This window comes from Chelmon rostratus, chromosome 15, assembly GCF_017976325.1.
Source record: "Chelmon rostratus isolate fCheRos1 chromosome 15, fCheRos1.pri, whole genome shotgun sequence".
Lineage (NCBI taxonomy): Eukaryota > Metazoa > Chordata > Actinopteri > Chaetodontiformes > Chaetodontidae > Chelmon > Chelmon rostratus.
The window spans coordinates 1,975,928-2,003,201 of record NC_055672.1 but is presented as its reverse complement, the minus strand read 5'-3'; the positions used below and the strand labels follow the sequence as shown (position 1 = coordinate 2,003,201).

Below are 27,274 nucleotides of genomic sequence, written 5' to 3'. Positions count from 1 at the left end.
AGTCAAAAGAGTGCGATGAGTTGATTCATGTCCCAGACTGACCCCGTTTTGGACGGTGCATTGAATGCTTTTTAATTTATGTGTAAAACAGTCATTGATCCCAATCCACTGACCCCACAGGAGACACCAATAACAGCTCACAGTCACTCCACCAGCTCACAGGCGCTGGGTGGAGGAAGTCATGTTTCATCTCCAACTGGAACTGTTGAATCCACAGCTGGGGGCTCCACCCAGAAGCATTAGAAGGTCTGGCAAACATTTCTGTGCATTAATGCAGCTCAGTTTAATTCTATTCATTCTGCGTTTACCTCATCGACTTCATTATTTGGTGGTTTGTGGCGCACAGCTGCTGACGCTGACTGTCGCTCCATGACCGCGAACACATCGCGGAGCGTTCACCACGTCACCTGTTCAAACAGCAGCAGGCAGTATTTTATTTTATTTCATCATTTTTATTTCAGTTAATTTCACACAAACAATCAGACAGAAATTGATCCTCATTTTGAATCAAAGATCAAATCCAACAATAAAATCTGCAGATTAAAAATAGTGTGAAACTGCGTCACGTTCACATCTGTCAGATCAGGAGTCAAACTGGTTTCAGACTGGAAATGAAAAGATGATAATATGACAGAAAGATTAGTGATAGTGATGAAAAACATGAAGCTCTGTGTTTTAAATGACTCGTCAGCTGAGAACTCATTTACCTGAACTGGATCAGGTTTGGAATGAAACCCGAGTCAGATTTATTTGGTTTTGGACAAACAGAAAAAACTCAGTGACTCATTTCCACATTTTTTCATGCAAATATGACCGAAGGTTAAAGTGAAATCACGTTGAATTCAGTGAACGCTGACATACATTGATGAGGTCTTGCTCACTCGCTGACGGCAGTAATAAAGAAGCAACAGTGCGGGAAACTAAACTCAATCATCAACCAGGACATTTTTCCTTTTTCCCTCCCTGCAGGGAAACATCGATGCAGCTACAAAGTGCAAAAGGCAACAGGACAGACGGACAAATACAAACACGAAGGATAAAATCTTCATCTTCCTGAACGATAAAGGCACTAAAGGGAAAAGAATCAGCTAACTGAGCTACAAGCTACACCGCTCAACCACTTCAGATTTGGTCAAAAATCGTTTTTATAGAAAAGTCTTTTATAGAAAAAAGATCCAGAATTTCAAGAAGAAAGAAAACACATGAAACAGAAATGTTGCTGACAGCAGAGCTGGCCCTCAGCCTTCAGACAAACTCTCCGATTCTTCAGTGAGTCGAGACGTTTGGCTTTAAAATGACAAATTAGGGATAAAAACAACGTTTGGAGATCAATCAATGACATCTGCTGTTTTCTGATCAGCGTCAGCACATCTGGACTCATCACACAAACACATGAATGACAGATAACAACATAGTTCAGGAGTGTGTTCGCAGGATTATAGCACATTTTAGGATTCTACCAAATTAAAATAAAATTGGCCAAGAACAAACTGGATTTTAACAAATGTGCTCATTCTACCAAATTAACAACATTTTAGATTCTGAGATACAATTTTGAATTTTTAAAAAATGTGGAGATTCTACTTAATAACAACATTTCTTTAATTAAAATGCAGGATTACCAAACATTTTGTAATTCTACATTATTTATTTGTTTTTGAATCATTGAGTTATTTGTCAAATTTACTTTCTTCGGTTTATTGTATTAAATTATATTTTGTGACCTTCCCCCAAAATAAAGTACACAAACAGACTCAGATCCACCTGAAGTCCTGAACCGGCTCTGCTTCAGTTCTACTAATCCAACACACACACACACACACACACACACTAACAGGCTGGTGGTGCATTGAATATGGGGGGGGGGGTCTTCTGCAGCCTCACAATGGAAGCACATTTGTTATCATCAGCATCAGGAAGTTGGGTTTAATCTCGCTCCTCATCTCATTTCCTCGGTGGCTGCAGAGGAAACTTCCTCCTGCCGGGATGTGAATACCACAGCCGACACACTGAGAGCTGCTCGGTGTCGGGGGTCACTCGTCGTGTATCTCAGGACGTGAGACGGTTTTGGTGTCGTGACTCCAAGAAAACCTGCAGACGCTGAAACTGCAGATTTTTAAACCGAAACATTCCAGGACCTGGAAATGACCCTGCTTGGTTTTCAAGCTGCTCCATTCAGATAGAAAAGTATTTCATCAAAGTACAAGTACACTGGAGCAGTAGAGACACGTGAGACTACAAAACTAATCCCAAAACAGGATTAACAGGAAGTCAACAGAGACTGACTTCCTGTTTCACTGGCACAGAGAGGAAACCACATCAGGACAAAAACGCTACAACAAACAGAAAGATGCTAGTGCGCGAGGCGAGGCCACAGGAAGTGAAACGAGCCGGGCAGAAACTCCTCATCCTCACTGAAACTGACCAATCAGAGCCTGATGAGTGCTCAGGTGAAGCTGCTCCACCCCGTTCATTTGATAAACGTGAGGAGGTTTGACTGTTTAAACAGTCTGCGGTCCAGATCAGTTCAAACTGCAGCAATAATCAATCAGTAGAAAATCAATCGTACAAATACTCCATTACAAGTAAAAGTCCTGCGTTCATTTGTTACTTCAGTAGAAATATTTAATTATTATGAGCAAAAAGCATAAAAAATCATCGTTTATTAAGATGATCACATGCTTTGATGATAAAACCTTCCAGCTGTCAATTACTGTCCTCCACTGACGACTGAGACCTCGAAGCCTCGTTTCAGTCATTCATGACAGAAAAACAACAAATATTTGCTGGTTTAAGCTTCTCGTATGTGAGGATTTGCTGCTCTTCTTCTCTCTACAAATCACTTAAATCCATGAATCAAACAGATCCATTAATTGAGAAAATAACCTAAAGAATAATCGTTAGCTGGAGCCGTAATTTCGATATGAAAAACTAAATCCAGTAAAAACCTACATCGGTTGGAACTTTTTCGTGAAAATAAAATGAGATTTTACCCGCATTTAGGACCAGCCTCACCTGTTCTGCCCGGCTCAGGGGGAAGCAGTGCATTCTGGGAACAGTGCATTCATATTAGGACAGTACCGTTTACATCGCCACACAGCAGGCGAGCTGTGGCGTCCTGCTGCCCTCGCTGAGCAGAGTTAAGACGCCACAAACGTTTGTTTTTCTCTGGACTTTGTTGGTCTTCGTTCGGAGGTGAAAGGTCACCAGCAGAGGGCAGCAGCACCCGACGCTCCGCCGGCCGCCCTCTGAAAAGTGCCCTCGAGCAAGGCACTTCACCCACGACCGCTGCAGTGGATGAACAGGAAGAGGAATGTGTGAATGAACATCAGGCTTCAGTCCAGATGTTCAGTCATTATTGCCTCGAGGAGACTCAGAGAAACGTTTGAGGCTCTCATGTTTCTCTATAATATTCTGGTGCAGGTGCCCTTTAGAGCTGCTCAGTGACCTTCAGCTACACCTGTCTAACACCTGGTGTACCACCGTCTTGTGTTTCAGTTCAGAAGCAGCGGAGGAAAGACTCAAGCATCCAGAATCAGTCAGCTGCTTCTCTGTAACACACAACACAATGAGCACAGTCACATGGTCCCTGAGCCCAAACCGGACGTCCTGTTCGAGCTCGACATGTTAGGAACCACACGCAGAACGGAACCGGACAGGACCTGGATCCCTCCTTCATAACACATAAAGCAGGCACAGAGGAAGAGGAAACTCCTCGTCACATCGGTCCGGGCCTTCAGGCGTCCATCAGGGAGTCTACGCTGAAGGTTCGGGGGTTTATTCAGCGGCAGTGGGAGGACGACAGGGGGACAGAAAGCTGGACTCGGGTTTTTCTCTCCAGCTGCTGCTTCAGTCTGAGTCAGGCTGTTTGCTGAGGCTGAACAGTTCAGCGTTCTCACCACAGATTCTGTTTCTCTGCTCATTAAACTTTACAAATTACACAAAGGTTTGTTCTGTGATGGAGCATCACGTCTGATTTAAATAAAATGTATTTAATTTCTAAATTTCTGTATTTCAGAACACAAAATTATCAAAGCAAACTCTTCTTCTGAACATTACTGCCTTGGATCAACTAAATCAGATTTATCAGCAGAAAATCAGTGAAAACTGGTTTAAAATTAGCAGCAGATCCACTGTTGTTCCATTTCTTCTTACAATATTTAAAACCTCTGGGTACAGATGCATAAATAAAACATTACATGTTCTTTTTTCTGAGATGTATACAGGCCACCCTGCAGCTTTGTGTGATGGCTGTAAACACGCCGTTAATCACATGTTTTCAGATACCCGGGCCCGTCTTTGACGGACCAGAGCAGCTAACAGAGGTGAGGCTACAGCAGCTAACAGAGGTGAGGCCACAGCAGCTAACAGAGGTGAGGCCACAGCAGCTAACAGGTGAGGCTACAGCAGCTAACAGGGGTGAGGCCACAGCAGCTAACAGGTGAGGCTACAGCAGCTAACAGAGGTGAGGCCACAGCAGCTAACAGAGGTGAGGCTACAGCAGCTAACAGAGGTGAGGCCACAGCAGCTAACAGCTAACAGAGGTGAGGCTAGCTAGCAGAGGTGAGGCTACAGCAGCTAACAGAGGTGAGGCTACAGCAGCTAACAGCTAACAGAGGTGAGGCCACAGCAGCTAACAGCTAACAGAGGTGAGGCCAGCTAGCAGAGGTGAGGCTACAGCAGCTAACAGAGGTGAGGCCAGCTAACAGAGGTGAGGCCACAGCAGCTGTGGATGTTTAACGCACATATCATTAATTTATCACGTGTGATCGTAACAGCGTCGACAAAGTCTCACCTGAACCAACAATGTTTGAGTCGGTCTCTCGTTTTAGTCACCTTGACCCTGCTCTGAAACGTTTACCTGCTGGTCTGAAACGTTTACCTGCTGGTCTGAAGACTGTTAGACCTGCTGGTCTGAAGACTCTGTCAGGTGGACACAGTGTTTCTGTATGGATGCATCATTTACACATCTGGTCCCTGTGACTCTGTTCAGATCTGATCCTCCTGAGCTGCGTCCTCCCCTCACCCCTGACCTCCCCCCGGCCTCTCGACCGTCGGCGCTCCACGCGTCCTCCCTCCTGAGAGCAGCCTTATCTCCTCCTGTCTCCTCCCACTATGAAACTCTCCTCTGCGCAGGAAGTGGTTGCGTGCCGTCGAGAGCATCTCTAACAGGAAGTCGGTTTGCAGTGTTTAAAATTCCCGTCATCTGAAAACTATTAAAAAACCTCTCTGTCCGTTTCCCGAAAAGTGCCGCTTCCATCCTTCCTCCTCTATCGTACAGTATGTGCCGCCGATGCTTCTTCACAGGAAAAGCAATCGATCTCAGCAGAGAGCCGACGATCATTGGTCTGAATAAAGACAGAAAGAGTAAACAGAGCAGACGGAGCAAGAAGAGCCCTTCAGGAACAGGCCTGTTTCAGTCAGACAAGGTTCAACAACACAGGTGTGTCCACTCCACAGGGGGTCAAAGGTGAAAGGAAACCTTCCACCATTAAAAAAAACTGAAAATCAGAAGGATCTTATTGCTTTGAGAGGTCAGAAAGAAGCTTCCTGACAAAGAACCACACAAAGATTAATCAATGAAAACTGTATTTGATCATTGATTAATCACCATCTTCCACTCAAACACTCTCTCAATGTGAGAATTTGCTCTTTCCCTGTTTGATATCATTGTAAATCAACAGCTTCAGGTTTGGACAGAAAGTCCTTCAGGTGCACGAAACATTTAGAGCCTTTAGACGCTGGAAGAGTTTCCCTCTTCTAAAAGCGGACTTGTGTGGTTCTTTGTCTGAACTCTTGTAATAATTATAGCGTTAATAAAAATGTAAATATTAAGACACAGGGAATTCATCAGTAGCAGTCATCAGTGGTTTGTCGTCTTTCAGAGGCCACTGCTGAAAAGCTTGTTGCGCTCTGACATGAATCAAGCCGGTGGAGGAGGAAGAGGAGGATGTTCGGCCCCGTCTGTCCTCGGATCAGGAGGAGCCATCTGATTTGATTTGACAGAAATTTAACAAACAGAACTGAGAGATATCGCTTGCCACAGGCAGAACTCGGAACAGTCGAGGCCAAATTCAGCAGATTTCCGGCCTTCAGGACAGAGAGGACGAATCCTCCTGAACCCAACCTGAGCCGACGATGGCAGGAACTGTGTCAGCATCCAGATCAGTTTTTAGGCTTTAATTCACCGTGATCCCAAACCAGGGAACTCAGGAAAGGTTCTGGATGGGGGATCTGATCTGATTACAGCATTAGGTGTTACCTGAAGGTCAGTGTTGGCCTGGCAGTGAACTATCATCCAATCAGGAGAGCTGCATGTAGCTAAAGAGCAGCGGGACCAGGAAGAGCACGCTGAAGCCCACCGTCCCGTAAACGATGTAGCGGTAGGGCAGCTCTACCTCCATGTGCTGCCTGGCCTTCCTCACATCGGCGCCGGGCACGCCGAACGCCCAGCACACCAGCGGGATGGTGACGGCCTTCATCAGCGCCCGCGTGGCTATCAGCACCAGCGTGCCCAGGAAGAACCGCACTGCGGCCACGCCCACCAGGCCGGCGCTGAGGGCGGGCACGGCGAAGGGGAGCTGCTCCGGCGTCGGGTCGGGCATCAGACCCAGGAGGTGGTTGACGTGAGAGGCCAGGGCCACGCCGGCGCCCGTGCCCAGGATCTGAGCGGTGTCGCCCCGCGAGGTGCTCCAGGTGTCCAGGTTGAAGGAGAAGAGGCCCAGGCCCAGGTGGAAGGAGACGATGATGAGCGGGGCGTAACGGCAGGTCAGGTTGAAGCCGTCGATCAGGTCCAACGCCGGCAGGAAGAAGAGCAGGATCAGGACGCTGTACAGGACGCCAGCAATGACGTCCTGGAGGAAAAAACACAAACAGAGAAACAGAAACACAATTCACTGATTTAAAATCCAAAAAGATCTTCTTGGCCTGTTAACCTGTCAGGCCTGGACGCCATCTTTATCAGATAACTTCTGTTATGGAGATATTTACTGCGACATTTTCTGCTGATGTACACAGGAAGTTGTGTGTTGACAGGAAACAGGAAATCAGCGAGCTCCACATGGCAGTGAACTCTGGACACAAAGGTCATCACAGTCGTTTAGCCGTTGACCCGAGCAGCGAGCTGACAGTCAGCGTTTACTGTGAGCGCGGATTCAACCTCGACGTCACGTTTGTGCCCAAATTCACCTGCTGAGCCTTTCAAAACTGTTCCTGAACTGATGATTCAGACAACACTTCCTGCATCTGGTCAGCATTTTAACTACTTTTAGAGACAACCTGAAATAAATGTAATGCTTTTACACATTTCCAACAATTATCAAAATTATATTCATCATTTATCAAAATGTCACACCAATTCCTTACAATTCATTATTTCAAATAATATGGTTTAAAAATTGTAAAATACCTAAATACAAAATCTGGTGACATTTTCTCAAGTTGCTGCCACAGCAGGGACTTCTGCAGAAACCAAATCATTTTTCCTGAAGTTCAAGCTTCTTCTCTGTGTTTTATGTAAGGGATAATGCCCGACGAGGTGTCCATTATCAGAAATGAATGGACGACGCGGAGGCGTGAACTGAAGTCCATTCATTTCTGATAATGGACACCTCGAAGGGCATTATCCCGCTTATACCATGGTCACTTACGAAAAAAATAAATGTTAAATCAATTATGAATACCTTAATGTTGTTTTTTTACCGTTAAAATCCTAAGTTTTTCACAAGAAGTGGCTGAGCGGACTATTTAATATCTCTCGTTGTGACGCGTTGCCAAGGTAACCAGCTCTGGCCACAGAACCTGCAGCTCAGTTGGCCACAGCTCTTATATTAGGCCTGATCAGTGGAGGGAAGTGAGATGATTGCTTAACGTTATGTTACGTTACAAAGCATCATTTCAGAGGACAAGTGCACCTCTTACCGCTCGTGTTTGTCCAGAGGATGATGCCAAAATTTGTTTCAAAGAATCAAAGTCCAAAGATAGTTTCCTAAATAGGTTAAATGAAACTATAAAATCACTCATGTTTTGTCTACTGTCTTGCCGCTGTGATAAATAAACTGTGAAATAACGTATGTTAACGTATGTTCTGAGTTTCTGTTGCCACGGTTACCAACTAGCGTTTGAGCCAACACAATAATTTAGAACAATCAGGCTATTTGACCGGAACTTCTTTTATAGGTGTCCTATAACACTTTTTAACGGACACCCTGCAGCCAATCAGAATCGAGTATTCACCCAGACCATGGTATAAATCACAGTAAACTGAACATCTCTGGAACTGTTGGACAAACCAAAGACATCTGAAGAGGGATCATGACTTCTGAGTCTTCAGTGTGTATGTGTGCTGCAGGGTGTCATTATGTGTGTGTGTGTGTGTGTGTACAGTGGGTGCAGAGTGTATTCAGTTATTAATAGTCCCTCTTCAGGCTGATTTGGGTGAGTACAGTATTTAATTTCCCTGGATGAGAAATCAATGAGGGTTACAGTGAATTCACACCAGTCTCCACCTCTCAGCCAAGCGTTGGACCATTTCAGCCCACTGGGAGGCCTCACTGGAAGGAAACCGAGGTTCTGTCACAGTTTAAGTGTCTGTTTGGCTGCTTAAATGTGCATTGTGGTGATCTCACAGTCACTTATTAACCGTGCTGAACTGCCGTGAGAGGCAGAGTTTGCTTCACACGCTGGCGAAGCAGTCGCGTCCCAGCAGTCTGACTGACGTACCTGGACACATTTTACTGTCCGCCCATTCAAAGGTGGCTCAGCAGCTGGATAACCAGGAAAGCTCTCAGAGGGTTACTGTGATTTATCACCTCACTGCTGCAAACAGTTATCAGCCCCCCCTCTCTCTCTCTTAATGACACACTCTGTGGAAGCTTTCGGCTGTCTGTAATTTTCTCCTCCACTGACACAACTAGAACGAGCTCTGAAACAACGAGCTGCCCGACCAGACTGGAAACACCGCCTGGCGGCTGTTTGCTTCCACCAACCAGTCAGGTTGCATTTACATCCATGTCTGTCCAGACCCACATCAAATATGCAGTGAAGACTATGAAAGGTGTTAAGTGTATTTTTTGGCGGAATGGAAGTTGTCACTGTATTGATGTGTATGATTCCAGAGAGAAACACGCTGTCTTCACTTAGAGACTGTTTGTCCAGAGGAGTCCAGGGGACTGAAGGAGAGCTGCATCCCATGGAACAACAACAATCACCTGAAGATCAATATCAGCAGAATCAATCAGCTCGTGGTGACTACGATGCTTCACATATGGACGCTGCTGCAAAGATGCTATAAACTGTAAAACATGGACCTTCAACCTGACAGCACAGCCTGTGAATATTCTCATTCATCCAGGTCATTGTAAGCTTTAGGGCATTCAATCGTTCGCAACTGGACCTCGTCAGTTTGTCTTAGAAGACGTTTCGCCTCTCATCCGAGCAGGCTTCATCAGTTCGTACGCAACCAGACTAGATAGGACAGCTCTAGTCCAATGCAATGATGTTAGGTTCAAGTATTTCTTGTTTTTGTGGGTTGGTCTCACTCAGGGGATAAATACTTGAACCTAACATCATTGCATTGGACTAGAGCTGTCCTATCTAGTCTGGTTGCGTACGAACTGATGAAGCCTGCTCGGATGAGAGGCAAAACGTCTTCTAAGACAAACTGACGAGGTCCAGTTGCGAACGATTGAATGCCCTAAAGCTGACAGCACAGGATATAAACCTTCTGGATGTAAAACATCATCACTTCATCATTTTATCTTTCAGTCCAAGTGAATATTTAAACATTATATTAAAACATGAAGTCAAGTCAGATCAACTGTGTTTAATCAACTATTTTCTTGATTTTCTTCATCGTTGGGCCTATAATATCTCAGAAAATCAGGAAAAATGTCTCTACGTTGCTTGTTTTGTCGAGAAGATGCATCCATTTCACTTCAAAATGCATGAAAATCTTCGGCTTATCTAAGGGTTTTATGAATTTACCTCATAACACAAGACTTTTGTGAGTTTTTGCCATCAGAAAAAGGCTGAACTGAACACAAAGACACTTCGAGAGGCACGATACGTTGCTAACTAGCTAACAGCTAACATCTGTACAGTCTGTACATTGGATGTCTTTGTGGAATAAACATATGACTAAAATTTGCTTCAGACAAAAACCTTTGATCCAGCCTCATAACAGAACAAACAGAAGAACTAAGGGTTAAAATCTACTTCTTTACAACTAACATAAATTAAGCCATTAAACGAAGGAAGAACAGCAAAAACGTGATAGAAAGTGCTCAGTGAGCAGTCTGCTAAAAGGTCAACAGATGTCAACAACATCATCGGTAGCAGAGCAGCTTTTTGTCTCCGAGCTCTTCCTGCAGAACAAAGGAGGAGGAAGTAGTTTCATTGGGCGTGATGATTTCCAGAACACATTAAGCGGCCGGCAGGCCTGGCAGAGCGCAGCGCTAATGGCTCACCATGTGTTCAAGCCCTACTCCCTGAAACACAACAGTCCACCACACGGCCTTTCAGCCCTCAGATCAGACTGACTGCCATCAGGTGAAAATGAGCTCTGAGCATGTTGACGCTCAGACTGATCCAGCTCTTATAACTTCAGTTCTGAGGTCTCGACCCGAATGCTACAACGCTACGAGTAGCAAGCGTTTGTTTGACAGCTTTATTACTGATCACTGAGATAGCATGCAAAAAATAAACAAAAAAATAGCTCTGATGTAGTAAACTACTTTTGCTATGCTGCTGTAGCTTAGCTTGCTACGTTTCTCTGGGGGTAGCTTTCGTGCAGTGAAGCTTCATTCAATGTGTGCTACCTGGTAGCTTTAGCTCACTACACTTTCCATGTAGCTTGCCCAACACTGGTTGTCTGTACATCCATGGACACAATGCAAACAGGAACTGCTAACAGTTAATTTAGCATACTTTAATGTGCCAATGCCAAAATATGAAAAAAAATGCAGGCTAAAAATAACGGGGCTCACGTTGTAGCCCACAGTGTAACTCGCTGAATCCATGGCAACGTGACACTTCCTGTTTACATCACTCAAAGCATTATGGGAATAGCAGTTCCAAAACAATGCAAGTTGAGACCAGGAATAGCAAAAGGTATTTTCAAAACATTTTTGACCTTGCTAAGTCTCAGCATGTCTACATACACATACACAGACATGTGCTGAAGACCTGTGGACACACCCACTCTGAAAACAGCAACAGACATCACAGCATGTCTGGATAATACCTGCAGTGATGCTACTAAAAGCTTGTTAATAGAGAAACAAACGGCCGAACAGTGTTGAATCCAACCATGACAGGACATCTAGATGTTTCCCAGTTGACGTAATGATGCTGCAATAATAAATAGCGTCTTTGGTTTGAATATTTCCAGCATGACATAACTTCACTGAAGCGTTGAAAGAAGCAGATACAGATGATATGAGACGATGTGTGGAAAAATAAGGTTTCTTTAAGCCGAATGGAGGGGACATTTCAGGGAGGAGCAGAGTTTAAGGAAGATCTTACCGATGAACCGAGGTCACTGGTTACTGGTGGAAAGTGAATCAAAAACACAGGCCCGGGATGAAATGTGAAGGTTGCTATGGTTACAGCCATTATTTATCTTCGTGATATCGAGTGTGAGGGAAAATGACCATGAGGAAGAGCAGCAGGAATTTCCCAGAAACAAACAGATGATTTTATCCAGACCGCCTGACAGAACCAGCAGCGGGTGACGTGGGAACAGGAGGAGGAGGAGGAGGAGGAGGAGGAGGAGGAAAGGGCTGAGTGAGAGGAGGAAGAGAGGGACATGTGGAGTACAAACTGCAACAGGAAGAAATAGTAAAAGTACTTTGTATGAAGGAAACAGGTGGTTAAATGGTTCCTTGCTGAACACAAACAATGCACTGAAGTGTGTGATATCTTTAGTGGTTGGACGGCGCTGCATCCTGCAGACTGAGCAGCTGAACTGTGGCCACAGTTAAAAACACATGGTAGACACTCTGTACATTCCATTTCAAAATGTGTTAGTTCTTCTAAAACTTAAGGTGCAAACCAAGATTTTTACATGCAAAAGTCAATTTTCTATGAGTGACATTCGTGACAGTTTGTGTAATATGTTCTGTGGCTCTGGAGGAACTGGGAGGAACTGGAGCCATGGAGCTTGAAATATGTGGGCCTCCTGTTGTACGATGTTCACTGCTGCCTCAAATCTTTACACATTACATTTGTGGTGTATGAAACATGCAGCGGTATCAAAAGCACCATCAAGCAAGCTACTAGTTAAAAAAGGCTGCGTGTGGTGACAGCTGAGTTAGTCAACCCAGGTGAGTAATGCTAACGCTAGCGGCTAACACTACCTACTAACCTTGGATGACACTGAGCTGGAGACCAAGTCAGCAGCATTTCAGTGAAAGTAAGTAGAGTAATAAACTCCCTCTCAGGCATTATTATTTCTCATTAAATGAAGGGGGGGTTTGGAATGGCTGACAGCTGTGGTATTGTTAGTGCTGGGATTCACTTGAAGCTGGTTCGAGGCCAGGATAAATCAGGCGTGTCTCAAGCTGTTGCTCAGTTCACCAGGATGACTCAGGCCCGCGTCCTGTAATTTACTCACTGTGAATTGTAAATCTAATTAACTGTGAATGAATGCATCATCTTAAATACTTTTTCTAGGTCAGGCCTTGTTTATATGAGGAGAAAACAGGAATATTTTTTTTATTTTTTCTACTGAGATGGTCACAGATGGAGCAGAAAGTCCTGCTGAGATATAAAGCAGTGGGAGCCGGCAGATGTGGTTCCTGAGGTGGAGGTCTAAGCCGCGACACCGCCTGCGGGCCGCCACAAAAAGCCCTTAAAGAAAGTGTCTGATGTGGAATTACCTTCTAAAGTTTGTCTGGGAGGACGGCCAGAGCTCTGTAATGTCTGCTGGTCCCGCACCATCCATCAATCCTTCTAACACAGCCATGACTGTTGCCACGGAAACAGACAGCCCAACCCCAACAGCGCACCATGACATCATTTACCAGTGGATGAAACGACCCCAAACGAGGGTTAATGTGACTGGCGTGTGGACAGAAGACCGTCTGTGGTCACCGTTTGAACTACTTGTCAGAAGATTGAGGTCCCAAAGATAATTTATGAGCCAAAACACTGAACTCAGGGTCTTTAACTCAGGTCCACGGCCATCTGGGGGTCCGAGCAGGAACTGCAAGCAGTCTGTAGAATCACTTTGCAATTAAGATTTGTATTTTATCAATTCAATATTTTCGTATGAACACTCTTTTTTAATCTACTGCGTAACATTTAGAATTCATAATGGTCCACAACAAAATTAGCCGATCAAATCTAACTTAAGAGGATTGAAAAAGATTCTCTGACTACTGAAATTTACCAAAACACAGGCCCAAATCACAGATTTTTACATGTGAGTGCGCTCAAATGTTCTCCAGAGATTGCTGTTATTAGCTACCTCTTGGCAAACCATTCAGAGCCCATCACAACCCGCGAGTGGGTTGTAACCCCGGCTTACTGTAATGCTGCACACACACCCACCCTGTGGTGTCAGATTCTGCCTTTCCTGACTGTACCTGCATGTGACGCAGTGATCTCATCGAACCGAAGCTCCGCTGTCGGCAAAACAACCTGCTGACGTGAGAGCTGAACACAAAAGGTGCAGGAGCAAGTTTTCGCAGGCATGAGTGTGCCTCAATAGTTCTCCAGTAAGAATGGTGAGATGCCTCTGATTACTGAATAAACCACCTACACCTTCACCGAGCATAGACAGAGACAGGTCTGAACACGCTGGAGACATGACATTCCAGATTGGCTGTGTGGTGCAGGTAACACAGGTAACACAGGTAGAAGCTGGAGAGGCTCAAAAGAGAGAGAAGACAGAGGTACAAAATGCTAAAAACTGGTCAGCTTGGACATTGTGAGCTGTAGAAAACAGCATACTAGAAAAGCAAAAAGTTTATTTTGTTTTACTTCAACTAGAATCGGTTCCTTCATCGTCTACGTACATTTAACAGGGTGCTACAAACACTTCAGGCTGAAGCGCCTGGAATGAAAATGTACTCAAGATAACAAAACTAAAAGGTGATGTCAGGAAGAGTGATGTTCAGAGGGTCATCATCTCAGACACAGTCCAATAAGAACAACCCCTGCTGGGTGTAAATGAGCCGCAGAAAACTGGCAGATGTCGGTGAACTCGGGTTGTTTTCTCTTGTTTTCTGAAGCAGGAAAACCATTGTTCGGGGGCTTAGCTTCAGACTCCCCCTCCTGCTTAAAATCAATGGGTGTGAAGGTTTCCTGTTTCTCACTCACACCATACAAACAACACAACAAAGACTCACAGTTTAAGACATTTTCTAATCAAAAATGCTTTTTGTTTTAGCTTCACTGTGCAGATGCACATGTATGTGCAGAGTTCAACACCAGAAGTCTATTTTCACATCTACCTGCTGCAGGAGGAAAGTTTTGTCTGAGCTCATCGCGGACGTACGAAGCGATAAAGTGACGTCAAGCGACAAGCGTCCTAACAACTACTTTCTGTTAATGTTAGTTGAACAGAACATTACCAATGTGTCTTTCTGCACACTTTGACTTGTGTTGTTAATGTTTGTTGTTCCGTGTGTTGTACTTCAACAGCTAAAGACCTTATCTTATCTTATCTTATCTTATCTGCGCAGGTGACACCAGAACCTGACGCCAGTGCAGTCCTGGAGCTGAGGCGACTGCTGGTCAGATACTGTTTCCCTCGTGTCAGCTATCATGTTCAAATGGACTGAAAGACTCCAAAGTGGCACTGCAGGTGGCAACACTGGCACCACCTGTGTTTCTATCTGTGTGTGTGTGTGTGTGTGTGTGTGTGTGTGTGTGTGTGTTCTTACCAAGACTGAGTGCATTCCCATGTAGATTCGGCTAACACAGACCACCAGACACCAGCAGAGAGCCAAGCTGAAGCCCAGTGAGAACGGGTACTGTGGAGGTGGAAAGAGACAATGTTCAACACAACTTCCCTCAGCTCCGACATTTCCAGATGAAACTCGTGCAGCATTAAAACACGTGAAGTGACAGAGGAAAAATAATCCTGTTTTATAATATGGATGAACATACAGTTATTGGTGCCGAGGCAGAGCTTTAAAATAGCTTTTGTTTGATCATAGCTGTTGAATTAAATTACAATGATATAAAATAGACAGAGGCTAATAAATATTCATGTTTGAGATTTCGTTTTACTCGATAATGACGGTGACACGTGGATGAAACAACGCAGGTTTTTAACAAACTGTACAACGTGGATGCTTCACACACGTTCGCCCGGCAGTTTCTGCAGAACATCATGATGTCACAGTGAAGCTTGACCTTTGACCTTTCGTCATAATTAGTGTATGAATTCTTGAGTCAGGGCCAGCAGTGTGTTTTGTTTGGTCACTGCTCATCCTTGAGTCCAAGTAGACGTTTGTGCCAAATTTGAAGAATTTCCCTGAAGGCGCTCCGGAGATATCACGTTTATAAGAGTGGGACAGAGGACCGGACAGAAATCATCCAAAGCCTGCAGCCACAGAGCGGCTTTGCAGATGATTTATGATGAAGGAAAGGCATCTATTTATTTAACTCACATGTTAGATGTCAAAGACACACACAGCGAGTAACACTGAATGTAAAAGAAAAGCACCTGCAGGCATCGAGTGAAAATCAGTCTAAAAATATTGAAGCTGATTTCATTTACATGCACAGAAAGTCGACTCTGCTTTGTATGTGTCAGACTATGGTTCGTCTCTGATCTGCACCGTGTGGCGCTCTGCTCCACATTATGCAACACATTGCTAATGTATATTGTATATTTGATAACAAGTCTCTGCCTCAAAATGAATATATTAAAGAGCAGCATGTTTATTGTTCTTCTTGGCTCAACGTGCAGTTTGTAACAAGCTTTGGTGCGATATGATTATCTGCTGATGTGTGCTGGACTCACAGGACCTCATAAATATTTCAGTGATTCTGCTGTTTCCTTATCAGATGTTCTTGGCCTGTAGCAAAGAGAAGACGGAGGAAATAAAGGCTGCGTCCACGCTGCAGCTGAAAGTGTCTGAATGTGACTCAGATTATGCGTTTCCTAATCAGCATAAACTATAATAAGTTCTGATTCGGGTCACGTGAACGCACCGACGGCTTAAAAATCAGATCCAGAGACAGCCTGTCTGCACAACGTCAGCGAAATGAACAAAGAAAAGAACATCAAAAGGAACCAAAACCCAAGACGATCAGTTCACTCAACAACATCCCAGAGCCTGTGATCCACACTGAGGCTGCAGCTCATGACGGTCTTCATCACAGCTCAGTTTGCTCTTTGTTCTCATGACTCATCAGTTTATCGGTAAAACGTCTCAGGGAGGCATTTTTAAATTCCACATTTTGTCTGATCAAAAGTCCAAAATGAAACCTGTTCAGTTTATTATCACACAAGACAAAGAAAAGCAGGAATTGTTTGATAGCGTTTGCTTCAAAAATGACTTGAACGATTCACTGACGATCAAAGTATGTGATCATTGATACATTCATTGTCGATCTTCTGCACAGTGACCGGAGCTCCGGCTGCAGCTGTGGTCCACTTCAACCGTATCAGAACGTAATATTAAAGTTAAAGTCCCTGTCGGATTAAAGAGTGGAGTCACGACACGGGGAGAATTCAGAGATGTGAAAAATGAACTCTTTTATCTACAGTGATTTTGGAACTTCCAGGACTTCCACGTCACGTCTATGCAGGCGTGACGGGCTTGTGCAGGTGCAGCTGCTCTGTGCAACGTCACACTTGTGTATTTGGCGTGAAAGCGGGGCAGACTGTGACGGGTTTCAGACCAACAGTCGAAAACCCAAATATATTCCGTTTATTATGACATGAAACTGAGGGCGGAAACAAGGCATAATTAGCATTTGCAATTTAAAAAAATCATGTCAATGTTAGACAGTTATCAAAATAATTGTCTAATAATATTAATTTTCTGTCAGTTGACTGACTGATGTATTAAATAATGGCTGGAGCTCTAAAAAGGTGGCTGCGAGCAGCAGGTCAGGGCTGAGTGTGCAGGTCTGTCCAGACAGACTGAAAGAAAGAGAAAAACGAAAATGAGCGACAGCTGAGCTGAAAGAAAGAGATGACAGATGAAAGCTGCTGAGGGTTGCACACTTGCTGAAAGCCTTTTGTTCCCTCCATTGTCGCTCCCGTTGTTCAGATAGCTCAGATTTCCTCTCACAGACCAGAATTACACGGCAGATCCCGGAGCATCGCCGCCGCTCACAGGCCTCCAGTCTTCAGGGAGGAATGATGCAGCAGAGCTGTTCGATGGTGCTGGATGCTGATTCAATTAAAGAGATAAGGCTCTGCTTCATGGTGCCGCCTCACTTCAGAGCCATGTGAGTCTGCCTGCGACACCTCTGACAGCTGTTAGCTGCAGACTTCATCACATGGGTATCTGTGAGGAAGCTGACTCATGACACCGTCTTACAAACACATTTATGGTGCAACTAGAGGTGAAGAGTATGAAAGCAGTAGCTGATGTCTCAGCTGCACTGCAGGCATCATATTAAAGACAAAGTCACTTTAAACCTCTCTGTTTGCACTTTATGAACCCTGCTGTCCTTTTCGTGAGTCAACCTGTAATGTGTATCTGTACATGTTTACTCAGGTGATATCCCATGTTTGACTTCTTCCTGCAGTCAGGGTTTCAAGGTGACTGAATTAAAACATAAGACGGCCACAACAATCCGGGCCATGTCCCACCCTGCTTTAGCCTGATGGATAAAAAGACAGAAAGCTGCTCTGTGCTTACTGCCAGTGGTGGCAGCTCAACTCCAGAATCTTCTTATTCTACAAATGTTTGTTTGGAACAGAGAGATAACCTTTAGTCCAAACAATGGCTGCTTATCTGTCAAAGTAGCTGTGGGTGAAGATGACAAACTAACCACAGCTGAAATGTTTCTGCGTTTATTCGAAGGCATGTGCTGATTGTAGAGCTTGTGCTTCATGGAAAAGTAAATAAGCATCCATGTGCGTCATTCACATATTTTACTGCCATTTAATTTATCCAGACTTTCTGCCCAATTCAAAAAGTTATCGTAAAAGGGATCATTCATCTTTTATGCTGTTGTTCAAGTTTTTCCATGCATGCTCTGAGAAGGCTCACGTAACAAGACTGTCATTTTTTATAGACCTGCATCTTTGTAGATAAAGCTATGTTGTCTAGTTATGCTGTCAGACAATATTCCACACTGTGGAAATGAAGTTCATCACTAACCAACTAACTATACTACAGTTACTATAGCAAAGTAAAACACAGAGAGCAAAGATCCTCAACAGCAACACAACGAGCTTAGATAAGGAACAAGAGTAAAAATAATACAAAGCTGAATCAGTAAAGGAATAAATAAAACAATATAAATTTAAAGCAGATGAATCAACTACGAGAGCTGTTAGAAGTGAAATAGGATGAGATTAAAATTAGCTTTAGATTGTTCTGTTTTGTTCAGTGCTAATCAAAACATGCTAACATGTTGCTAACATGCCAAGAAGCAAAGATAATGACCTTGACCTGCTAAACATCAGCATGTTAGCACTGAAACATGTTAGCATGCTCAAACATGCTCACAGTGATGTTAGCATTTAGCTCAAAGTAGCTAGTGTGGGTGTAGATTCTTAGTCTTTCCTCCAGCTCGCTAAGCTAACTCTCAGCTGCAGTCGGCACATGAGAGTTACAGCTGTTACTTCTCATATTCGTCACAGTAACTAAGTATTTACATTTTAGCCGTTTGGATCCACAGTCAGAAACATCTTCCTCAAGGACAAAACACAACAGCTGATCACAGGCTGCTGCGTCAAATCTGTGACTGTCAGGACGGTCAGAAAAGTCCTCTGAGACGCTGCTGCAGGTGCTTCTGGACCACCGCGCTGCACTTTAAGGTGTCAATTATAGACTGAGAACCCGTTGAAAAATGAGGTCAGCGCAGAGGGAGGTTTTGGTTGGGAAACAGGCGTCTTTATGTGTGAGGATTAGCTTTGAAGCCGGGTCAGGCGCAGCCACTGCGCTCAGAACAACCTGCATCAAGTCTGAGGGAAGAGACGAGAAGGGGGACTGTGGAGACGTTGTCAAACAGTGTCCTCTGTGCGCATGGTCGCCAGGTCCCACAGCCATGTCTGCCTGCTCGCTCTGGCCTCGCGCCCGCGACCACGGCGGTGCTGCGGCGGCCGCCTCGTGCAAAGTTTTATGGGCATGGTGTTTTCTTTTTGTGGCTTGTGGTTCCCTGTACACTGCTTATTGGCTGTTAGCCTCAGTGTCGGGGTTTGCTCTGCGCTCCCTCACGTGACATATACTGCAAATACATACATACGTGCACACACACACCCAAACCACGCCGCTCTCAGGGCGTGCTGTGTCTTATGCTGGAAGTCGAACACCGCAGAAAAAACCCACAGTGCTTACTTAATTACTTAACACTGCTATCACGATATGTTTAATTTGGTAACTACAAACTGCAAATTCACACATTTGCAGCCAACAAAAGAAAGACGAGTACAAATACTGCTCAGACCAGTTTGTAGCATCTGTATTTGCACTGTCGCAGAGTGACAATTCATCCAAAGACACAACTAAGACACAAGCAGTACTGCTACCGCTACTGCTAATTCAATAACCAACCTTGGCATAACTCCAACACTAAGTTTATACTAAGCTATGCTTGAACTGCACTCGGTTGTTGCAGGATATGTTAATGGGACGAGCCTCCGTTTCCTGTTTGCGGGCCCTCGTTGTCATAAAAATCTGCTGCAGCTCTTCAAAGTTAAACATTATTTCCCTTCTTTTCAAGGCAACACATCTGTAATTTGAATGAGTAAAACTCGGGTTTGGAGTTGGGAAACTTGTCCACGCTCGCAGGAAAAAGTTGCACTGTTCCCACCTACTGGCCCCCGCTCAGGGGAGGAAGTCTCACACAAAGCCTGTTTACCATAAAGTGTTCTGTTCTGGCTCAGTGGACGTCACGACAGTTCACATCACACAATCTGACACAACCTCGTCCTGATCTCCCAGTTACATCTTTGACTACCTTCATCACTCCTTTCCTTCTCATCCTCTCCTCTTATCTCCCCCTCCAGCCCCCCTCTTGGTCCTTTAGTCTATTTTCTCCTCTTTTATCCTTCCTCCCCATCACTTTTCTGCATTAATCCTCTCTTCTGTCCTTGCCCCTAACCTCTTCTCTCTCTCTCGCCCTCTAGTCTCGTCTAATCTCCTCTCATCTCTCTAATGTTTTCTTACTTCCTCCCTCTTGTTTGCCTTCTCTCTCCCACTTGCTTTTCTCTGTTCGCTGCCTCGTCCCCTCCCTCATTTCGCTCTCCCCTGTGTCTTCCACAGAGAGACATCTGGCTCTAGTTACTGTGTGAGCTGGAGGAGGGCGGTGGTGGGATGGGAGGAGGACCGTCTGACTGAGGCCCATCCAAATCCGAACACTCCCGCTCTGCTCAGACAAGTCGTCTGAGGCCGCCATTCAGCAGGAAGCCTCGCAGAGCGGCTACGGCGAGCGGCAGGGGATGAGGAGGATGAACCCGGCCTTCTGTGTGAAGGCCCTGACATCTCTCAGTCTCTCAATCCATTTTGAAGAATCTGAACTGAGTATGACATCTTTACCATTCGTGATTCAAGTCATAGTCATGTGACTCTGGCGTAGAGCAGCATTTAAATCTGTGCAGTGAGTGCTATCATCCTTTCCAACACTATCTTCATGCAAAATTCAATAAAGCAGCAAACCAACGCTGTTCACTCAACTGTTTTCCAGCCACTACCTTCTAACAGCAAGTTTACACGAAACATCCTGATCCTCATTTATCATTCAAACTGTCAGGAGCAGGGTGTTTAATCAGGAAACTGCTGTGAGCAGCGAGAATAACGTGCCGCTTTAAGACGAAGCGCTGTTCGAGTGCGGGGCAGTGTTTCCACAGGCTCTCCACAGAGCTGATAACACCAGGGCACGACAGAGACGGCCTACAGCTCTCAATGAATCAGGAGTCGCAGTAATGCCGGGCTCAGACGACACAATACCACAATACTGCGGTTAAATAAGCCTCCGCTGTTCAATGTCGGCGCGGTGAAGACAGACAGCAGGTCGCTGCAGGCATGAGCACACTGAAGTTAAGACCTCCAAAGTTAAACTGACATAGTTAACCAGAATACATGTGAGAGCATCTGAGTTTTACACTAGTTCTGCATTTTAAAGTTCAGGGTGACGAGTAGAGAAAGATGTGTTGAGGCAGGAGAAAGCTGCAGACACTAAATCTGCCTTATCATGGAGTCCCACACATGAGGGTCAGGGGGTTAGCGCTCTTATCTCCTGCTCTGGCAGACAGACAGGGAGGCGCAGTGTCGTACAGCAATCCCACCCCCTCCTTTGCCTGCTGTGATTCACACGCATGTTTCTCTTTAAACTGTAGAACATCAAGCAGCTTCTGGAGAATATGACAGGGCATTATGGGATTTATACTGAAACACAGGATAGAAGCTACAGGAGCAAAGAGAGTATCTGTTTAACAAGTGCTAATCAGCGCAGCCTCCCTCAGTAATACTGGCCTGCTGCTGATAACAGCTGCAGAGGAGTTATTAAATCAGAGGGGGAACGAACTTCATTTGGGTCATTTCACCAGCGTGAAGCTGAACATGCTCAAAACATGGTTAGAGTTAGCATTTCATACCCTGCTGGGTAACAGTGACGTGAAAAAAGTGGCAAATACTCATATTTTTGTGCTGAGAGCAGAAATGTTTCGCGAGAAAAAAAGACTAAAATGAAACGACTTATTGTTTCAGCTCTAAAACAAAGAGCCATAAAAAGTCCACTCAGCTCAGGGGCGCGATAAGTATCCACATATTGTTCCAGTTTTCCTCATCGCTCACTTCTATGAGAATCAAATGGACTTCCTGATCACGTTGCTCCCTGCGTGGACGCACAGTAAGATAATGGAAGTGGACTACACAGCCTTTCTGTTGGCTTTTACAGACTCAACACAATGGAGCGTTGTTCCTCCTGACTGAGTACGAGGTGAAGAACAGAACAACAGAGAAGCTTGTTAAAACAAAATTCCAGCAGGCATGTTATTCTAACGCTTTGGGACACTTGGGTTAGTTTTAGTGAACTTTAACAATGCTGGAAAACAGGAGGTGGAACATGAGCCGATGTTAAAACACTCAGTGACCAAAGTGGAGGAAGATGTGAACATTTGTTTGAATTTGTAGGTGCAGGTTCATGACTTGTTGAGCTGTTAACACGCAAATCTGCTGAACGCTACGAGCCAAAACTCACCATGTTAACATCCAACAGGTGTTAGCATGCATGCTACCATGGGAACAAGTTAGCAATGAGGTCAAAGTACAGCTGGGTCAAACTGAGGCTGACAAAATACTTTCAGGACTGATTAATCTGACACCTGTTTTCACAGTTACTAATTTCTTTTGGTTTACAAAATGTCAGCAAATCGACATATTTTAATTGCTTGTTTTGTCCGACCAAAAGTCCAAAACTCAAAGACACTCAGTTAATTATTGCAGAAGACTGAAACAGCAAATATTTACATTTGAGTGTCTGGAACACTTAGCGTTGCCATTTTTATCATAAGTATGACTTAACTGGTTACCTGATTATAGAATATCTGCAGAATTTGATATAGAATATCTGCAGAATTTGAGCACATTTTTCATGCAGCTGCAGTCTTTAAACCTTGTTGTGCCCACACTGAGCTTGATTTCACTGTAGTACAATCAGTAAAGAGTCAGCAAACGTGCTCACACAGCTGTACAGCCGCCCGCGCTTCTGTTACTGAATCTACTGGGCCAATCGCACATGAATTGTTAATGACACAGCTCCAGCAGACTGAGTCTCAGTGATCCTGTATCAAGAGTTGGCACTTTGCACATTTGCTTTTGTCAGGGGGGGGGGGGGGGGGGGGTTTGGCCCCACGTACTCCAATGTCATAGTGTCATTGACCACGGCAGTCGAAGCCAAGTGGTGCCATAACGTGGACTAAGAAACAAAGTCCTTCTTGCAAGTCTGGGAAAAAAAATCATCTATCTGCAGGCATTGTATCACACACAGGTTCATCGGTGTATATTTATATTTATATGAGGCTGTGAGTGTGTATTGATTTAAATTCATTGTTGGTATCTCAGGGGGCATTATACTGTATGTAGGCTGTTTAAATATGCATGAAGTCGATATATTGTGCTGTCAGAGGGTGGTGGGCAGCAGAGATGAATGGAAATCCAGTCATTCATTCTTCTATCATCTCCCATGCTGAAAACTACGAACAAGAAACTGCAATATTTTGCTGCATTTGTGCATGTGTTTAACTCAAATGTGAATACTGGTACCAGCCCCACCCTGCTGCTCTATACTTCACCTGCACTCACTGGCTGGTTAAAGTGGGACTGTGTGTGACAATCCTGATCATCACGGAGGAGAGAGAGGAGAGCATCGAGAGTCTCAGAAGCCTGAACACATAGTGAAGGTGCTAACAAGGTGCTTCACATTGGGAGGGGGCACGCAGCATCACTGAGCTGCAGGCTCACATCTTCTCAGCATCTTGTTGATAGATATGCTTTATATTTACTGCATTGTTTATATAATTATCAATGCAACCGTCTCAAATACAAACTGATTATTAGATTGATGACAATATTGTGGTCGCATCCCTTTTAAACATGGGGGGACATTTATTTCAGAGGTCAGTAATTCCCTAGAATTAAAAAAAGTATTGGAAGTTTCTCCTATTAACTGTTATCGTAAACTAGACAGTCTGGAGCTGAACTGATTACTCAGCAAAAAGCGACTGACCATTTAAGTTCTTACCTGTGCCAGGTGTCATCCTGGAGAGGTTCGTGTTTGGTCGTGTGTTTGGTCGTGTGTGTGTGTGTGAGTGTGTCCATGCTTGTATCTGTCTGCAGCTAATCTCACACTCTTACTTCACCATCAGCCTACTATTGGCCGCGTGTTGCTGTTTCTCTCTGTTTCAGATCACTGAAAGACGAAACATCTTTGAGCTTTGGACAGCTGGTCAGACAGAAAGAAAGAAATCTGAAGACGTCGCTGACTTTTCTGATTTCTAATTAAATGGAAGAATAAATGATAAGATAGATGGTAACTAACACGAGTGAGTGACAGCCTTATACAGTGTTTAAGTGTGCAGGTGGTGAACTGAAAATGCAAAAATGGGACACTAATGCAACATATATGAGAATAAAGTTTCCATGAACAAACTGAACGTAATTAATTCATATTAACTTGAATGGAGCCATTGATTAAGCAAATTATATTCTTCATTCCAGGAAACATCCTTGGAAATTAGGAAATTATGAACTCTAAAAATAAAGTGCTGCCAAATATTGTGATTGTGGCAAATAGTTTTCTCTCAAAATGACCCCTGAAGGAAGTCCATTATGATGCAGATCAGAGGTAACGAGCCATGTGATCCCTAAGTGATAAATATCAGACAAAAGTCTTCAGGTTATAATGTTTATTTCCTGCAGGTCTGTGCAGATCTCAGAGATGCAGTTTTCTGATTTTCAGCTCTAACTGCTGGTTCTGAATCAGTAAATTCAGGCTGATGTGAAATATCACAAAGGGAACTTTCTCAGTTTCCTTCTTTGAAATCAGGAGGAAGTAACTCCTGCCAGTTTCTGCTTTTTTCAGACTTTTTTTAACCGCTTTGACAGCGAGTGAGACGGGTTTACTGTACCTCCCAGCGGCCGTAGGTCATGAAGAACAGGGAGAAGGGGATGGCCGTGCCCGACATGGCATGTGTGGACGGCATGCTGTACTCCGAGTTGTAGAACATCTCCACCTTCACCACAGGTGGCGAGGCGGGCCGAGACCACCCGATCACGTCCTTGGTGCACTGACCCAGGTACATGACCCAGACCCACACCATGATCAGCCTCCTGCTCACAAAGGCGTCCACGTTCCACATGATGAAGGGGAAGAAGGTGATATAGAAAAGCTCATTTCCCAGCTCGGTTCCAAACGTGAAAAGGTAGAACAAGAACCGGTTCTCGATCAGGAACTCCTGCCCGGCATCGCCCGTTAGAGAGTTTTTGCGAAGGGGTTTCAGGGTACTGCTCCCAGGCAGACCCGGGACTTCACAGACCCTTTTATGCTCCCTCTCCTCTGGCTCGGTTGCCCCACGCTCGCCCTGATCCGCGGCGGTGGACCCCGCGAGGCTGCGACCGTTACTGCCCACACCAACCGTTTCTCCGCCGGCGGTCGCTGCGGACACCACCGTCCCGTTCTGAGGAGGGTTTTCACTTTCCTCTTCGTGGTTTTTCATAACGTTAGACTCGGTGATCCTCTTCCGAACACCCACGGCTGTCGGTTGTACTTTATCGCCAGATCCGATGATGGCAAAGTTTTCACTCTCATTTTTCGCGGCAATGCGATGGTGGCAAGCCCCGTTGTTGTGCGCGTGAGTCCGGTCCGCTTCCTCGCTGCAGCTGGCGGCGGTACTACCAGCGGAGACGGTTCTCGGAAACGTCCCCCGTACCCCACAAATGTGCTGAAAGCGGGCGACAAGGAGGGGGTCTTGCAGGTAGTGGAACAATTCTACAAAACGGCTGCTTTTCTCCATGTTTAATCCGGTTTACTCGCACTCACACGGCTGAAACAAGGAGCTCGGAGTCCGCTTTCCCCGAACAGCGGGTGATGAACGCTAGCTCTCCGGCTAACGTTAGCTAGCTGACCCGTGCATCATGGCAGAGCACGACCCGGACCCGTTTAAAACTACCACAAGTTATGACGGCGGGCGGTGTTGTTCGAAAAGAGATGAAATGTCGTTGGCAGTACGACGGTCACGGATAAACCGACCGGCTCGGTAGTTGTTCGACACGGGTTCAGCAGCGTCCGGATGCGTTCACTGTCCCGTTACCTGACTCGTATCCTGCAACTGACAGATCCGCGGAGCAGTCCAGGGAGCGCGCGCCTTTCCTGCTGCATTAACGTGCTGTCGGAAATTTTGCCATTGTTCGTCCATTCGGTACCCCAATCTTTTATTTTATTATTATTTTATTTAGTTTTTCTGGGAATTTAGAGGTTTTTAGCAACTGTGGGGGGAGTTTACACCCTACAATAATAACATACACACAGTGGTTATTTTACAAACTTTCCAGTTTAGACTAAATACGTTATGACAACTTTTAGGCCAACAAAGAATAAATGAAAAAAAAGTCTACGACCATAGTAGGCTAATAATATCTTAATATTTTGACAGTCATTTGTTTAACAAATTATTTCGAACTTCTCCATCCGTTGCTTTAAATAAGTTAGAAATATCACCTGACTGGAATTAGGAAATGCCTCATCAAAGAAAAAGCACTGGTTAATAAGCTTTTGTACCAGGTTTCTATATTTGGCCACTTTTCGAGAGCCTACTCAATACTCAGGACGCAGGTATTGAGGATCAATACCCAGTCATATAAAATCTGAATCAGGTTTTTTTTCTTGACAGTGTGGGGACTGCTTTAACAGCACACTTAGACTTTAATGCTGTTAAATATAATTTACAGAAAATAGAACTGTACAGATATAATATAAAGCATCTGTTACCTTTGGAGGTGGGGTGTATCGGGGAGAATTTGCCTCATTACCTCAGTATTTCTAAATTCTTGACTGCAGCCCTGCATATACACTGAACTGAAAAATCTTCTTAATGGTGACAGTAAATCATATTAATTATAAGGGCCTTTTAAAAACATTTTATGACCATAGCTTCTAATATAGGCTTTGTTTGGGAGGTGGTTTTTGGGTATAAACTGGGCATTGAGGGCATTTAACACTTGAGCCTCTAAAGTTTGACTTTCGCAGGAGCATTTAAAGGCAACAGTAGTTCCGGCGCGCACGTACAACAGACGTGCGCAAGACATCACGACGTAACGTGACCGCGCTTAGTCTGTAGCCAATGATTTTGTGGCGCAATTTACACATCATCTTAAATCAACATCAGGAATAAAAACAAACAAAAACAGATAGATAGATAGATAGATAGATAGATAGATAGATAGATAGATAGATAGATAGATAGATAGATAGATAGATGTGTAACTGCATCTGTTAATACGACAGAAAGATGCATCAAAACACATTTGAACATTGTCACCTTACATACTTTATTTGATAATCAATCACCTGAAAAAAAGTTTAATGGCCGTTTTTCAAAATATTTTATCTAAATATTGAATATGCATTTTCATCA

The 27,274-nt window shown here is 44.5% G+C and overlaps 1 protein-coding gene across 1 annotated transcript; it reads right to left on the bottom strand.

Moving 5' to 3' along the window:
- Window positions 1-225: 225 nt before the first annotated feature.
- sgpp1b (sphingosine-1-phosphate phosphatase 1b) lies at window positions 226-25,945 on the bottom strand. The gene is made up of 3 exons (XM_041953234.1): window positions 24,770-25,945; window positions 14,889-14,978; window positions 226-6,854 (listed from the first exon to the last, which is right to left on the bottom strand). Exons 1-3 carry the CDS (start codon window positions 25,652-25,654, stop codon window positions 6,303-6,305), a joined length of 1,527 nt encoding a protein of 508 aa, XP_041809168.1. The 5' UTR covers window positions 25,655-25,945; the 3' UTR covers window positions 226-6,302.
- Between the last annotated feature and the right edge of the window lie 1,329 nt (window positions 25,946-27,274).